The sequence below is a fragment of the Morone saxatilis genome, unplaced genomic scaffold (genome assembly GCF_004916995.1).
Source record: "Morone saxatilis isolate NCDOM2014 unplaced genomic scaffold, NCSU_SB_2.0 Contig7, whole genome shotgun sequence".
In the NCBI taxonomy this organism is placed as follows: Eukaryota; Metazoa; Chordata; class Actinopteri; family Moronidae; genus Morone; species Morone saxatilis.
This window is the reverse complement of record NW_023340246.1, coordinates 8,620,022-8,635,921: the sequence shown is the minus strand read 5'-3', so window position 1 is coordinate 8,635,921 and position 15,900 is coordinate 8,620,022. Positions and strand designations below refer to the sequence as shown.

The window sequence follows — 15,900 nt, the reverse complement described above, 5'->3', positions numbered from 1 at the left end:
ATGACTGACCCCACCTTTAAGTGACTGAATAAAATGTTTTCTCTGGTCGATAAACAAGACATCCATTTAGAAAACATTATTTCTCCCTTTCGAAATAAGATCACTACGTCTTTATGAGAGCCAGCGGTAAGTGTGTAACTGTGTCTGTGATTCAGACAGATGTAATTGCACCCCATAGTGTTGACAGCCCATACAGCTGGATGAAATGAAGCACCAAAAGCAATCTAGCCACAAAAGACACGATGATTATATGTCTTGAAAACAAAACACAAGCAGCGATGTGTGTACAGGAAAACCCAGCCAAGCCGTGTTTTATCATCTCCCATAAATCTACAGCTGCGACAAGACAAAAAGAACAACGATATATGTAAAATTGTCGTCCTATTCCCCCTCTTAATAGCAAACATTTTACAGCTACTGCCAATGTCTTTTATAGCCTCCCCACACCTTCGAAGTGCTGTCAGCATCTCATGCGCACAGTTATCTGCATCACCCTGTTATCAATGGTGTATCAATGAGCCATGAATGAGCCATAATCAAGGATGAAGTGATTTATATCTGGACTGGGAAAGCAGCCAGAAACATTGAAAAGATTCCCTATCAGCCTGCGAAATCTAAAGCAGAAAATGTTTAAGCTGCTGCCTGCCTCCCGAATTAAACTGAGGAATTACAGTCAGGGTCCAGGGATGGAATTAGTTGTGGCAGTTTAAAAGATGGCCTATCAGCTTAAATGGATGCCACTTAGTAGCAGGCAGGAGAAAAAGCATTTCTACTCAGCGTCTACTGATAAAAGAGAGGATCTAGTCGTTAAAGACAGAGAGGAGCAATGGAGTGCCAATTGGCTCTTACCTCTCGGCTACCTGTCCTCTTTAGCCAATGGAGTGACTCAAGAGTCCATGTTCCTCCCTCCCCCTGCCACATAAGCGGCCACTCATGTAATTATTTCCTTTGTCTCTGGTCCACCGTGTCTGCTATTAACCTTTTTAGTCCAGAATTAAATAGGATGTAGCCCGGGAAGTTTAGTCTAGGATCTTGATTATCTCACGCAAATCAAGTCGAGTGTAAGGAGATTATTGTTTGTTTATAAAAAATGGAAAATGTCTTAACATGCTGAACAGTTATATCCATATGAACATGGTAGAAAAAATTTAATGCCATTGTATCCATCAGAGACAAAATTTTCATCAGAAAAACTTTCCAAGGAAAAGATGGCATCTTCGAAAAGTTCAAAATAAATCTGGAGGTGAAGTACCCTCAGGGCGAGCCACTGTAGTCCACTCTGTGTCTTCAAAGTCTTTCAAGGTTCCCTCATTGAAAATATGTTATCAGAAAATGATTTTTATTGCCTCGAGGTCCAGCTAGTCAAGATGTCCCGTTATCAGCTGTCAGTCACAGCATCATCATCGTCTGAAAACAAAATGCCTTCCAGCTCTGCATCTTCAAAGCCATGAAACGTGGAGGCCTCGCTGTCTGAAGCGTTGCCGAACAATTCTTCTAGAGCACTCATCTTCCTCCCATCCTTCTTCACTCCTCCTCTTCCAGCTACCATGAAAACATCAGTGTCAGAGCAACACAGACAAGGCCACACACTCTCGCAGCTGTTCTAATAAAGTCTACCGTAGCAAGAAAACATCTCACTTGCTGAAATGAATACTCTCCTATTGCATAAGACGGTTGTGCTGATTCGAGAGAAAGGTTTTGCCCGTGATATCCAGCAGAGGCGGCTTTGGGGCAGTGTGGAAAAAAAGGGGAGGAAAAGAAACAAAAATGCAGCCAAGTGTGCCATAAGGTAATGCATGAAAACTGAGCAACAAAAGAGTGAATGCATGTTGTCTAAAGGCAGAGGTCCTTAAATGTGGACGAGGCTGACATGGAGAAGCATGCAGGATGGAAGTAAGCAGCTGAGCCTATGAATCAATATTATTCTAGAAGGGAAATTGCAAGAATTTCCTGCGAATGGCTCTCACTTCTATGTTCTACAAGGCTCATTGACAACCCATTGAAAAGACACTGCAGAAACATGAAATTCAATTCAACGCACGCAATAAATGTATAATTTACATCATCAGGTAAAGACACAGGTTGGTTTGAACAAACGTGACTTGGAATAATAATGACATGAGGCTGTCACCAACTGTGTGAACAATTACTGGTAATTTTGTAGTAATTTCATAGTTTATTCATGTTGCCTCCAAAAGATATTACCCAAATAAATGATATAATATTGAATTTGTGGTTATTAGGGAAGCATCATTTTAGTCCAAGTAACAAATATACACATCGCAAGGAAGCGAGGAACAGACATGAACAAGATTGTGGATAAAAAGGAAGTAAAGAGAAACAAAAATGAAATGTGCAGTAGACACAAATTAAAGTGGGAGACTAGCAAACAACTAATCTCTGGAATCTCAGTTGTTTCCTGAAGGGATAGTTGGATATTTAAGGAAATAGAGTTAGATGAAAAGGTCGATACCGATCTCATGTCTGTGCGTCAAATATGAAGCTACAGCCAGCTACAGCTACAGCTAGCCTGGCTCTGTCCAAAGGTAACAAACTCTGCCTAGCAGCACCAAAAGCTTAGTAATTAATACATTATATCTTGTTGGCTTAATCTGTACAAAAGCTCACAGTGACAACAAGAGTCCAGGAAGTCACTGCACCCCGCCAAGACATAGTCCAGCACATAACCTCCTGTAAAACCACAAGTTGTCAAGGTTTTGTGCAGACTAAACAAACAAGATACTATTTGTTATTTAGTGAATTGTTTATAGACAGATTTTGTTATCTTTGGACTAAGCCAGGCTAGCTGTTTCCCCCTGTTTCCAGTCTTTGTGCTAAGCTAAGCTAAGAATCTACTGTCTGCAGCTATATATTTACCGTACAGACATGAGAATGGTATCAATCTTCTCATCTCTATCTCGGCAGGAAAGCAAATAAGCTCCCAAAATGTCAAACTATTAGCCTTGACAAGAGCTGTAATTAAGAGTGGTTTTCTTGGTGTGCTATTGGAGTCACTCATATGACATATTCTTCCAAACCCACTGATTTGATTGGCGGGAAAACAAAGCCACTACTTGTAGTCTACATTAATCCTGACGTCAACAAAGAACCTGAAGCTTTAATGGAAACCCTCCATGTTGTGGAGACTTGGGACTCACCGGAGCGTCCACAGTCAGAGCAGGACACCAGCTCCTCGGCCTGGCCTGTCTTCCTGTTGGAGTCCTGGTCTCCCAGACAGAAGTCACAGTAGTCGTTGGGGATGATGACGCCATCTGGGCCCTTCTGAGCTGTCGGCAGGAACGGATACATGTAAGGAGAAGGATACGTGAGCTGCCATTTATTTTCTGACTGCTTTCTGTTGTTGTAACTGAATGTTATCCAGCATCTTACGTTTGTGGTTGTCTGAGCTGCGTGGAGGAGACGGGGTCATCTCTGCTTCCTTCTCCTCCTCACCCTCCTCCTCCGCCAGGTGAGTGTGGGTGTAGTGGTAGCTCAGGCCAGGCCGGTTCTTGTAGCGCTTTCCACAGACTATGGATAAAACATCACACGCTCCATTAGAAACATATAAAACCGTAAAGCTGCTAGTACAGTGGACTAAGAGTCTGCTTAAAATCAACTGTCATCCCTGTCTTATTTGGAATTTATCAGATTTTATGGAAGAAGACAATTTGCAGGAACTTCAACTCGCTGTCAGTATTCATGTTTGCTTGTTTGCACTCTAATTTACAGTCGTTTTATGTGAACTCATATGTACTGCAGAAAGCTGACTGTTCCAGTACATCCACCCCACGCTGCCATACACACAATTGATTTCACACATTTTTTCCCCCTTTTATTCTTTAATTTGCTTAAACCTATGGAAAAAAATAAGAGACATTGCCACAACTTGTGCTGTTAACAATATATATAGTATAAAGTATAAACAGTCACAGTTAGGTAACACTTTTTATTAAGGTGCTTTTAATAAGTATTAGTTAATAGGTAAAAATGGTAAAAACAATGACAAGTTAGATAAATTCAGTAAATGTGTTTGTAATTCTATTATCTAAAGAAACAAGCTTTTATGTTCTTAAGTAGTCTACAAACTGTTAAAAACAATGTCTTATAAGTAATTATAAATGTATAATCTAACAGTAAAAATGTTTATGACATTATTATTAACACTTGTAATCCTATTAACATATTAATGTTAATACGAATCTAAAAGGGCTTTATTACCTATAAACCAACACTTATACAACATAACAAGCACCTTAATATTAAATGTTACCATAGGTTAACTTTTTAACCATAACAACCTTAACACCTAACACAAGTACATTATAGGATGTAACCATTAGTTTAGAGGCTATATTATTGCTGCTGAGACAGTGTGACAGAGGCTTTATCTGCTACATATTTAATTCTGTTGTACTGTTTTATGTACAATCAGGCATTTAGTGGATATTAAAATCCACAGACTTATTTATATTATAGTAGTATTACGAGCAAACCAACCCAGGCTGGAGGCTTGACAGGTTCATTGTTATCCTGCCGTTGCTGTACTGTGAATCCATGGAAGTCATACATGTGTGTACTAATAATATGAAAACTAGAATTTATAGTCTAATATTGTAGTAGCGCTTAGGATCATTAATGAGCACATTAGAGCTGTAGCCATCATAGAAGTTTTTTTATAATACTGCATCATTCTGCTGCTTTCCTTGCTGCAGCCTTTCCTGTCTAAACTTCACTGTAACCAAATTTGCATATTTTACCACAAAGCTGCAACGCTTCGCCATCATTTCCCTGTGAACTCACTGCCAATCCAATCCCATGGTTAAAAACCGATCCATATGGAATATTTTAAGAAATTCCACCACGTGTAAAGACTTCTACAATGGCTACATCTGTGGATCGCATCACAGCTAATGTGGCCTTATAAGAAACATGCATCCCTCAGTGCGACATTAACTGCTGCTTAAGCATCATGTGGTGCATGCCTTGCAAAGAGCAAGCATTAAGGCACACAGCGTAGCGTTAGTGTCATGCAATGCTGGAATGGGCGCCTGGACTAGCATAAAGCATTTGAAGCGTTGTACTGTATATCTCAAAGGGATTAGCATTCAGTCAGCCATTCCCACACGAGATGCCCATGAGCAAAAAAGCCAATCATAAAGACAGTTCATGGAGCCCCTACAAAGACAAGATGGCGACAGGTTCAGATACCTTCTTCAGCCTTTTTTGAGTTATGCTTTTGTTTGTATCTATCTGGAACAGAGAAGACACAAAAGCAAATAATAAAGGAAAGACAGAACAAGACACAAAATGAGGATGAGATTCATTTGTTCAAGCGTGGCTATCTCTATCTACATCCCCATGGCAATCCATTCCTGGGGGATTCTGCCCAAGTACGTAAGTGGCATGCTAGTCAGGTCTGGATTAACAGCAAACTCTTACTTCATGCTGCAGAGGACTGCTCTTAGAACAGAAAGAGAGGGGGGCTATCATTGAAAGATGGGAGAAAATGAATACTGTATTCTTCTCTGTTCTAAATATAAAATATCAGAATTTGGAGCAGGCATGTAGAGAAAGGTTTCCTGACATCATAAAGACATAAAGGAAGTCTTGTAACAGACAGATGTATGAAGAACAGAGTTTCTCCACTTCTTTGAGATTTAGGAAACACTGTGGTTCTGAATTTAGGTGAAATAACGAGTAAAGGAAAAACTGATCACATGATGGCACATGATGTACAAAGAATGAAGTTTTCTGTTCCCTTACTGTCACAGACATAAGGTTTGTCCTGGTCGTCCATGTTAACGGGTTCTGTCCTTCTGCGACTGGATCTGTTCTGAAAGGAAACACAACACACGTCGGACATTTAAACCTCCAATGGATGAATATTTCAACACAAATTTGGGATATTTAACCAGCATACTCTATATAATATCTAATAAATTATTCTAAAACAAGATTTATTGTGACAATTTGGTGTGTAGAAATAAGTGTCACTTTATACTCTTAACAGATTTTTATGGTGCTCTCTTTTACACTCCTGTGTACACACTTACTTTGCCTCTGTTTCTATTCTTTCTTTTTGGAGTATCCATTTCAAAGTCTTCGTCATCATGGAAACCATCCCCATTTTCATCCGCCTCCAGAACTCTCTACAGAGCACACAAGCAGAGAGAGAGAGAGGGTTAGACACAAGTACAAATATGTGTGAAGAGGTTAGAAAGGAGGGTTAAAATTTTCATAATTTCACACCTCTCACTTACAAGACCAACTTTTGCTAGCGTCTGCCAAAACAGAACCATAGACATAATAAGACTTAATAATGTAAGATACTGTACATAAAGCACACATAATTAAATACCTGTATTTCCAGCAACGTCTCCTCTTCCTTACAGAGGTTGTTTTTTTTCTCCAGCAGGCTGTCCCCCCTCAGGAGGGCCTCCAAGGCTGTGGCCTCCCCTGGGGGAACCTCACGCTTGGGGGCCAGCTCAGCTTCTGAGGTAGAAGAGAATAAGAGAAAGAAGGTGGGTCTATATGTGTGTTACAGTTTATCATCGTCACTGACACTTTTTTGATGATCACATTTAACACAAATGTTAAATAAGACAGCTCAGTTTTGGATGAACAACATGTTAATGTCGCGTACATGGAAGACCAAAGCCGAGACAAAGCATCAGAATCAATGTGGACATTGTGTAAGTGCTCCCTCTTCATAGGGTGTAAAGGGAGCTTTAGCAACAGTGGCCTGGCAGGCTGCCAGATTCAACATCAATAAAACACTAAGGTGCACCAGGTGCACAGTTAGAGAGGAGGAAATAATGAACCAAATATAAAAAATTTAAAAAAATGGCTCATGGACCTGAATGACATCCCCAGAAACCCACTCTCTTTATCTTTCTTCCTCTCTCTCTTTTCATTTCTGTGGAGATAAACTTTCTCCAGTGTTTACTCTCTGTCCTCGTCTTTGAACTCTAACACCAGGATGAAACCAGAATGAAAGCAGGGATGTGATAAGAAAGGCAGGGCGTGAGCAGGGCTGCTAAGGCTGTAAGATGTTCTTATTGGATACAGAGCTGCTGTACCTCTGTGTCTCCTCTTTTCCCTCCTGTGTAGATTGACTTTGACACAGACATTTCCTCCCTCCCCACTCTGTACCTCTCACTACAGCAAAATACGCCTCTTTCTTCACCTTGTTTCTCTGCTGACACCCTCCCGCCTCTTCTATGCTAAATCCCTCCTTCATTTGCCTTCTTCTCCCCCATTTTCTCTGTCCTCACCTGTCCTGTTTCCCCTTTATAACATCCACCCCCAAGACACAAACAAATGTCCTTACACACTCACACAAATCATATTGAGAGTTGTTCTGATGAAAGAAGTGGGCATTTAGTGGGTACAATAAAAGATGCTATTGGGTTACATTATGGGAAATGTAGGATCCAGAATGTTTAGAACATGGACAAAAAAGGGTAAAACCTCAGGATATAACTTTAAGGAAGTGCAATAATACATTACTGGAGTGACCCTTTAATATAAACTGGCCGGTAACATCAAAAGTATGTTAAGAGATAGGAACTAAGCTGAACACCAGCTAACACTCATCAGATGAAACAGGGAGTTTACACTGAGGGAAGAAAAATGGCTGCTGTGGCATGGCCACTCACATGTTGAGCTGTGACACAAAGAAAAAGCAGAATATCTACAAAACAAAGAATTCAGTTCTGGTTTCAGACTGTTTCAAAGTAACCTAATGACGGAGCCTCTGTTTATCTTCACACACACAGACAAACCTCTCCGCTCAGGAAGCATTAAATAAACATAAAGCATTTCCAAAAGCCTGAAAGGGGAGCACTCACATTCCTCTGTCATGTTATGATAGATATCTGGGCCAAACTGCAGAATTGGATCTCTGCAAAACAAAAGTGGAGACTTCTTCTCTCTCTTACCCTCTGCTACAAAAGCTTTCCTGCTCTTGTTAACTACAGCGTATTGCTTGTTTTCTGTCCCTTTATGGGCTTTGGTTGGTTGCTACTCTGGGGTCTGGAGTTTCTTCTCCTTTTGTTCCCCCCAGAAATGTCCTCTGCTTAAAGCTGAACCACTCTTGGTGGAAAACTCTGGAGTATTATATTGCGTCTGGAAGACAGTGAGGGGGAAACAATAGTGTGGCAAAGCCGAAACAAAGACTTGCTTTTATTTCTCCCCCTTATCGGGTTCCTGGAGCATTCCTTTGCTAAAAATCCCCTATAACACACGAATATATGCATGCATGGATGCCCACACACACACACACACACATAAGAAAAGTGTACACTTCCACCTCATAAGACTCACTTACATTTTAATGCCTCATGGACAAATGATTATAGAGGCCCAGTTAGGGTGCTTCTGTGCTGCAACGGAGAGCAAGAGTCATGTGCGGGGGTGTTTGTGCGCTTATATATTCGTGTGTGTGTGTGTGTGTGTGCATGTGTGTCTATTGCCAGAGAACAGTGAGAGGAGGCATTGATTCAGGGGAGAGAATGAACCTGGAGACCTGGCGAGAGAGGCGGGCTAACCAGAGCCAGATGGTCAGATAACAAACATTAACGCCACTGAGCACGCCTAAAGCTCTGTACAGCTAAACAAGAGCACAGAGGGCACAAACACAACGTATATGTGCACTTAAATGGAGCCAGTGGATACACAAGTTAAAGTGGTGTAACTGTGGTCACACTGACATGCATGTATGTCAATGTGCTGCATATACGTGTGTTGTTTGTCTTACCTAGTCGAAGCTCACACAGGCGGAGTTGGGGATCAAGGGGTGGGTGGAGTCGCCTCTTCTTTCTCCAGCAACGAGCAGGGTAGGTATACATCTGTCCTGCTGCTTGGCCTGGACACACACACACACACACACACACACACATTCATATATATAGAAGTACACACATGCAGAGACACAGGCACACAGGAAGAATTTTAACAACCACTGGCAAGCTTTCCATTTTAACAAAACTTGCATTGAGACCACTACACACACACACACACACACACACACACACATAAATACACTCAGTGGACTGGTCCTGTTTTCCTGACACTTAATATGTCCCAATTTCAGTGCTCAGCCTAATGGTCCACGTATTCAGAAAGATCCTGTTTTTACAGTCAGATCCCAGAAACATTTTGTCACACAAAACCTGAAATTTAGTTTACTTTATCAGACATATCAGTGTACAAAAAACACTGAGGATGCTTATATTCAGTTTCAGAATTTTGTTTTGTCACTATTAAATAAGTGAAATATTTTGGCCTTGTGTCATATTCTGCCATTAGTTTTAGTAGAAGACTGAGATGGAGGGAAAGAAGCTTTTTTTTTCTGTTAGCACGAGCAGAGAAAAAAAATCAACAGAATGAGGGGGGAGGGATAAACCCAGAATAAATGCATATAATGTGAGTTAGGTCTGCCACAAAGTATAGGGTGTGTCCTGAAGGGCTTTGCATACAAGATGGAGGGCAGGCTATTTGTGTCCAGCTTTCAGTAAAGAGCAGATTGTTCCCTTTGGCTGTACAGGCGACCCAGATGTGCATAAAGCACTCAGACGGGTACTCAGAAGTGGTAACTCAGAATATACAGAGGAGGGGGTGACTCTTTCACTGAGGGGGAGATCTATAAATTCATCCACTCTATCCATCCATATTTTTGCATCTCTGGTTATTCGCTTTCCTTCTGAGAGTTAGAAGATTGATACCACTCTCTGTGTGTTCAATATAAGGCTATAGGCAGCAGCTAGTTTTCTTAACTTAGCAGAAGGACTGGAAGCAGAGGGAAACAGCTAGCCTGGCTCTGTCCAAAGGTCAATAAAATCTGCCTACCAGCACATCTAAAGCACACTAACTAACACGTTAGATTTCACAGGGATTTCATGGAGTCTACATTAGTTGTCCAGCAATGGAGGTATCCAAGGACATCACTAGAAATAGTCTGTGTGATTACGCCCCCGTAAAACCACAACTAGATGTTTAGTTTGCTTTTTTAGGGATTAGACAAAAAGATTTTTAAACTTCGGACATAGCCGGCCTATCTGTTTCCCCGTTTCCACTCTTTATGCTAAGCTAAGCTAACAAGCTGCTGGCTGTGGCTTTATATTCAGCGTACAGATATAAGAGTGGTATCAATCTTCTCATCTAACTCTCATCAAGAAAGTGGTAAGCATGTTTCCTAAATGTCAACTTGCTCTTTAAATAAATGAAAATGGTGCTTATAATTTAAGCCATATCAGTAGCATGAACTTTAGACGGTGTTTCCCACCTGGCTGGCGATGGCACTTTTCCATCCAGATGTAGCAGTTGTTCTGTGCCACACCAGTTTGCGAGTCCAGGAAGGGCATGCGTACGCTGCGTTCAGCACAAAGACGGGCATTGTAGCTGCGACAGTGCTCAATAGCCTCCCTGTAGAACTGGTCACCGAGTCTGAACACAAACAGACAGACAGTCAGACAACGTGGAAGGTAAACAGTCAGATAGACAGGCAAGAAGAAACAAACACAGAGATCATTTGTGATTTATTTAATGTAATGCATCAGGCTCATTATCATTTACTTCAACAACAACTGCCCCATTCATTCAACATCTGAAGTAAATTGAAAAAATATCTCTTAGCTGAACTCAAGTTACCCACAAGTAACATTATAGTCCTATTTCTTCCATTGATCCAAGCTATTTGCAGCATGCTGTTTCGATTTCTGCTTTGTGGGCACTGAGTCATTCCTGCTGTTGAAGTCCTATCAGCTAAATGTTAACATTTTTTGGATGGTTAATGACAATAACATGTGCTGGGCGGCTGATGATTTGGTACGGTCTGCAAATCAAGTATGAGCAGGCCTGTTCGGTCCTGGTTAACTTTAGCTTAAATAACACGTCCAGACTTCTCTCCATATTTTGGCTCAGTTTGTTGTGTAAAGTCTGGATTTGCTGCATACATCAGATGCAGCATGAAAGCAGCTGAGCTGAAAAGGACACAGGCTGAGCACATTAAGGGAACAAGGCATACAGGAAACAATGAGAAACCGTAAGAATAGAAGAAATATTTTATCTTGTCAAACCGACAGATAAGGCAGAGTGCCGGATCGAAGTTCACACAACAGATGAGCTACACACAGATGCACACACGCTATCGACCGACAAGAGGGTATAAATCAGGATGTGAGCCATCGATAATCCTCCAGTCTCAGTCTAGAGGCATGATTTCAGACAGACAGAACAAACCAAGATGAACTCACTTTTGCCAAAGATAAAATATGCACCTTGAATTTGATTACATAGCTGAAATCCAGAGAGGAAGACAGAGGGTAGATAGTTGGTGTCTGATCCTTAGCCAGCAGGGGCACACGTGGCTCAGCTTCAGATGACTGAACTAGTCAACCATCCTTGGGGGCACTTACTGTTTAGTTACTTTTATTAAATGAGACAGCCATGAAGGAGAATTTGCTGTTAGTATCTCCTATGTGATTTCCAGACACTGTCTTTAGTAAGTCAAAATTATCAATGACAGGGAGGTTGAAAAAGTAAAAGAAAGAAATAAAAGAAGGAAAGAATGCCACGAGGACCCCTTGATCTTGGGTATTGTCTCAAATCAGCAGGTTTTCGTACATGTCTATCTGCCCATCATCCTGTCTCTCTGACTGGCCGAGCATGGGGGCTCTGTGGATCCTCAACACAGATATGTCAAGAATGCCAAGCTGGACAAAGACCAGCCCTCTGGTCATACTGAATCTCACAAAGATGTGCAGTGTTTGGAGGTGGAGGGAACAGAGGGAGGATGGAGGAGGAGGAGGATGTTGGGGGGTGGTGTGAGAGGTTTGAGTGAGAAGCAACAGGGAGTGGATGTATGGATGAAGGAGTTTAGAGGAGGAGACAGGTATGATGAGGGTAGGTGATTTACTGTTGAAGAGAGGAAATGAAAATATTAATAAAAAGAGGGAAAATGGGAATATTGGACATGTGGAGTACAGATGAAGGTTCCCATCTCACACATCTCACAAGGCATTTTCTTCCCACTAGTAAAATGTGAATTACACCTAAACTTTGGCTGCAGACTGCCACATGTGGACAGAGCTCAGAGATGAACGGAACATTTGCTGGTTTTGACATTTTGATAGTGGGTGGGGGCTCAAAATTAACATTGTGGAGAGAAAAATAGAGTAGGTAGTATTTCCGCGCTGTACGATAAACATTATTGCTTTTTCTCAGATGACAGCAGCTCATAAAGATGATTCCTGACAAGAGGAAAGGCAGCAAAATAATGATTCTCTGAGGAAGAATGCTACCTTTACACTTATACAGACTGAAAAATTGTTGGTTTTATTCTTCAGCTTTTCTACAGATTAAAAACACGAGATACAAAATTTGAATTAGTAAGATTTAGAGGTGCTGGTCCTCAGCAAATAAGCTGAATCTTAAACTTTTGCTTGAAGGTATAAACATCTTTCTTTCACTCAAATACAATTTTTGAGAGGGTTAGCAGAGAAATTAGCACTAGTATATGCGCACCGGAATCAGTGACTGTTCTCATAACTTCGAATCCGCAGTTGAATCAGCAAACCGTGGTAAAACCTCTATAGTGGCTCTGTGTGCACCTTCAGTGCCACACTGTGAGTACAGTACAACGTCTGGACTTAAACACATGTGGATTTTGCTGTCTGAGGTTTTTGTCAGGAGGCCTACAGAGATGAGGAATGCAGCTGGTGTTTTTCGGTGATACATGTTTTTACAGTATGGCAAACCAGCAGTCACAGTTATCCAGACAAATCCAAGAGACTTCCTGTCACATAACTCACATTCCCAGAAGTGAAGCGTTGCCTCTGCTTTCACTATTTGTTGCCTGAACTGAAGTGTGTGTATGTGTGTGTGCGTGCGTTTGTGTGTGCGTGTGCTGACCTACAGGCATTTCTCCTCATCTGTCTTCCCCACTTTTCTTCGCTCTCTTCCTCGCTGTGTCATCCCATATTGCCTGTATGTTTCAGTCCTATTTCTAGCAACAAAGCGTCTGTAGGATGTCCCTGGGCGGCTTCATAAATTCTTACATAAGCAAGTGTGCCTCCTGTGCATTTGTTTGAGAGGTCATGTTTTTGGTTAAGTGAGAGTAAAGAGAGAGTGTGTGTGTGTGTGTGTCTGTATGCCTCGAAAACCATCTGTCTATGGGTTGCATGTCCCCGCCCCCTTAAAACAGATTCAACCATCAGAGATTGCACTGTTTGTACCCATTAGTCGACTGTATGGTTGATCCTGATGGTGCTTATGTAAGTCGAGTTTTGCATGTCGGGGAACGCATTCCTCTTGGTCAACAGCTTCCTGGATACTGATGGAATCTGTAGTTGCTGTGTGTGTGTGTGCATGAGTGTGTTGTTTGTGCCTGTGTGTACCACTGTGATTGTCCTGTGAATTGCTCCCATACTAGCACAGAGCAGCTTTGTGTGTGTCGGTCTGTCTTATCACAGCCAAGCCTAGCACAGAGGCAGGGATGGTCAGTGTTTTCCAGGTAAAAGCTCATAGAGATAGAGCTTATGGGCATTATAAATATTCAAACTTGCACTTAATCCTTAGCCAAGGGGGAGAGTGGAAGCTCTATAAATCACTCTTTTGTTTGGATGTCTGCTGTCATTTCTCTCCATCAATCTTACTATCTGTGACGTATTTCTGTCAGTTGCTCCCAGCACCCTCTCTTCCTCCTTGCTAAATAGAATAATTAATCACTGAAAGAACTCATCAGCGGCATAATAGATCATATATATTCATACTCTCCACATTCCAGTTCTTTTTCCTACACTCTCATCTTCCTGTTTCTGAAATGTTTAATGTGACCTGTCTTAGTTTCCTGCAGTGAAATTCTTCATTTTAGAGCTGTAATTATTATGTGATTGGTCAGTCGACAGAACAAATAAACTGCAACAGTTCTGATAGTGAATTAAGTTTTTTTTTTAATGCAAAAGGTGCTAAACATTGACTGGTTCCAGCTTCTCAACTTTGAGGATTTGAACCTTTTCTCTATCATATATGATAAGTAATTAAATATCTTTGGGCTTTAGACTGCTGATCAGATTAAACAACCTATGAGAATTATAATGCACATTAATAATAGTTACATTGTATAAACCAATTATGAAATGTAACTAATAATTGATAATAAAATCAATTATTCATTTTGAATTGTATTTATATGTCATAATTAATTAATAGAAAAAAATACCATGTAGCCCTGAGGCAGAGAGAGTCTTGTCCTCCTCGCCTCAGTTGACCAGAATCACACCTTTGTCAATCATTTTAATGAGCTCTCTGCTTAGAAGCAGCATCTAGGCTGATGGCTAAGGTTATGATAAGACCACCAGAACACAGGTTACAGACCCGTAATCTAGTTGTAAAATTAAAATGTGTTTTGTTATTTTAGTGTGAAGTGTGAAGATTGGATGGGGGAAGACTATAAGAGGGGCATAAAAAAGAAATACTAATATCAGCCTCTGGTGATCTGCAAAAGGTTTTAATTGGATTGCACTCCAACAACCACAGACTAATTTAGTTTAATTTCTTTCACCACAAAATGAAGCCCAAAAGTGTCTGGCATTCTTGCCAGCGTGTGTGCGCAGTAGAGCTGAGTGCTGAAACATTCCCTGTAATTATTAGCAGTTAATATGACATTTGAAGGAGAGGCTATCATTTACACCTCCAGTTGAAGCTTTGGTATGGATGCATTAGAAAAGAGAACTTGTTAGATGTTGTTATTGTTTATAGAAATTGATAACAGTAGTGCTTCTGTGTGCTTCAGTCTCTAAAAAAAACAGTTTGTGCCTCCAACAAGCCAGCTGTTTTGACTCATAAAGACATCTCAGGGTAATTCAGAACACCTAAGTGTTGTTGCATCTCATACCATTTGGTTTGTATATTTTACTGTTATTGTTTTCATGTCTTCTCTGATTAATACCTTGACAGACTCTGGTTTTACTGAGCAAACTCTATTAGGTTAAGTGCTTAGTTCAATTTTTTGTAGAATTCTGAGATACCTTTTGATGCATATTCATTAATAGTAACATTGCAGTAGTTGTAGTACTAATACTAGTAGTAGTACATTGTATTTAGTGGTAAGTACATCATCACTATATTGGCACAATATTAATGGTATTTTTTGTATTTTCTGATAGTGTTTTTGCGCTGTATACTCAGTTGGGAAGCAGTTAAACACACAGTACATAATACACCTTTGACACACAGTCATTTTGAAATATACTAAACTGAAAAGTCCCACTGATGAGCTGATAATAACCTGTATAACAGACTGTACAGGGACAACATTTCTCAGCATAGAACTGTTTAAATGTTGTTTGCATGACCTCATTCAGCTCACTGAGTCAGAGCTTAACTGTAGAGGCATCTAACTCTTTCAGAACAAGCCTGATGTATTACTTCACACAGACGCATCTTTCTTTCTTACAGTACACATAGCGTCACAAAGGAAAAATTTAAACACAACTAACAGTGTCAGGGAAGGATACGCGTTAAAGACAAATTAGGCAAAAGATAGGGAAGGAAGGAGGAAGAGAGGAAGTCTTCTTCTAGTTAGGAATACATAAGAGGTCCCCAAAGGAAGTACGGGGCAGGACAACAGCATGTGGGTACTGATAGGCGTCTTTGTGGCACTTTGTAGGCTAAGCAGCGGGGTGAAGCAGAGAGGAGGGAGACGAAGAGGAGGAGGAGGAGCCAAGGAGGCAGAATGAGAGGAAGGAGGAGGGGTCCGATATATCCCGGGGCACACGTGTTCCCTTTCAAACCCTGTCACACTCATTTTCTCTCAAACACGAGGATGTGTGTACGCACGAGCGCACCCACACTTGCCCGTGCGCAAACAGACACACAAAGGGAATGAAAGGGAAAGGT

The 15,900-nt window shown here is 41.0% G+C and overlaps 1 protein-coding gene across 1 annotated transcript in view; it reads right to left on the bottom strand.

The window, feature by feature from the left end:
- The window catches only part of dpf3 (D4, zinc and double PHD fingers, family 3), a 22,706-nt gene that overhangs the window by 3,672 nt on the left and 3,134 nt on the right, over positions 1–15,900 (bottom strand). The window contains exons 2-9 of the mRNA XM_035678115.1: positions 10,286–10,446; positions 8,759–8,866; positions 6,359–6,492; positions 6,054–6,149; positions 5,764–5,833; positions 5,209–5,250; positions 3,391–3,528; positions 3,159–3,287 (exon numbers count right to left, since the gene is read on the bottom strand). Coding sequence (XP_035534008.1) covers positions 3,159–3,287; positions 3,391–3,528; positions 5,209–5,250; positions 5,764–5,833; positions 6,054–6,149; positions 6,359–6,492; positions 8,759–8,866; positions 10,286–10,446 — 878 coding nt within the window. The remainder of the gene's footprint in view (positions 1–3,158; positions 3,288–3,390; positions 3,529–5,208; positions 5,251–5,763; positions 5,834–6,053; positions 6,150–6,358; positions 6,493–8,758; positions 8,867–10,285; positions 10,447–15,900) is intronic.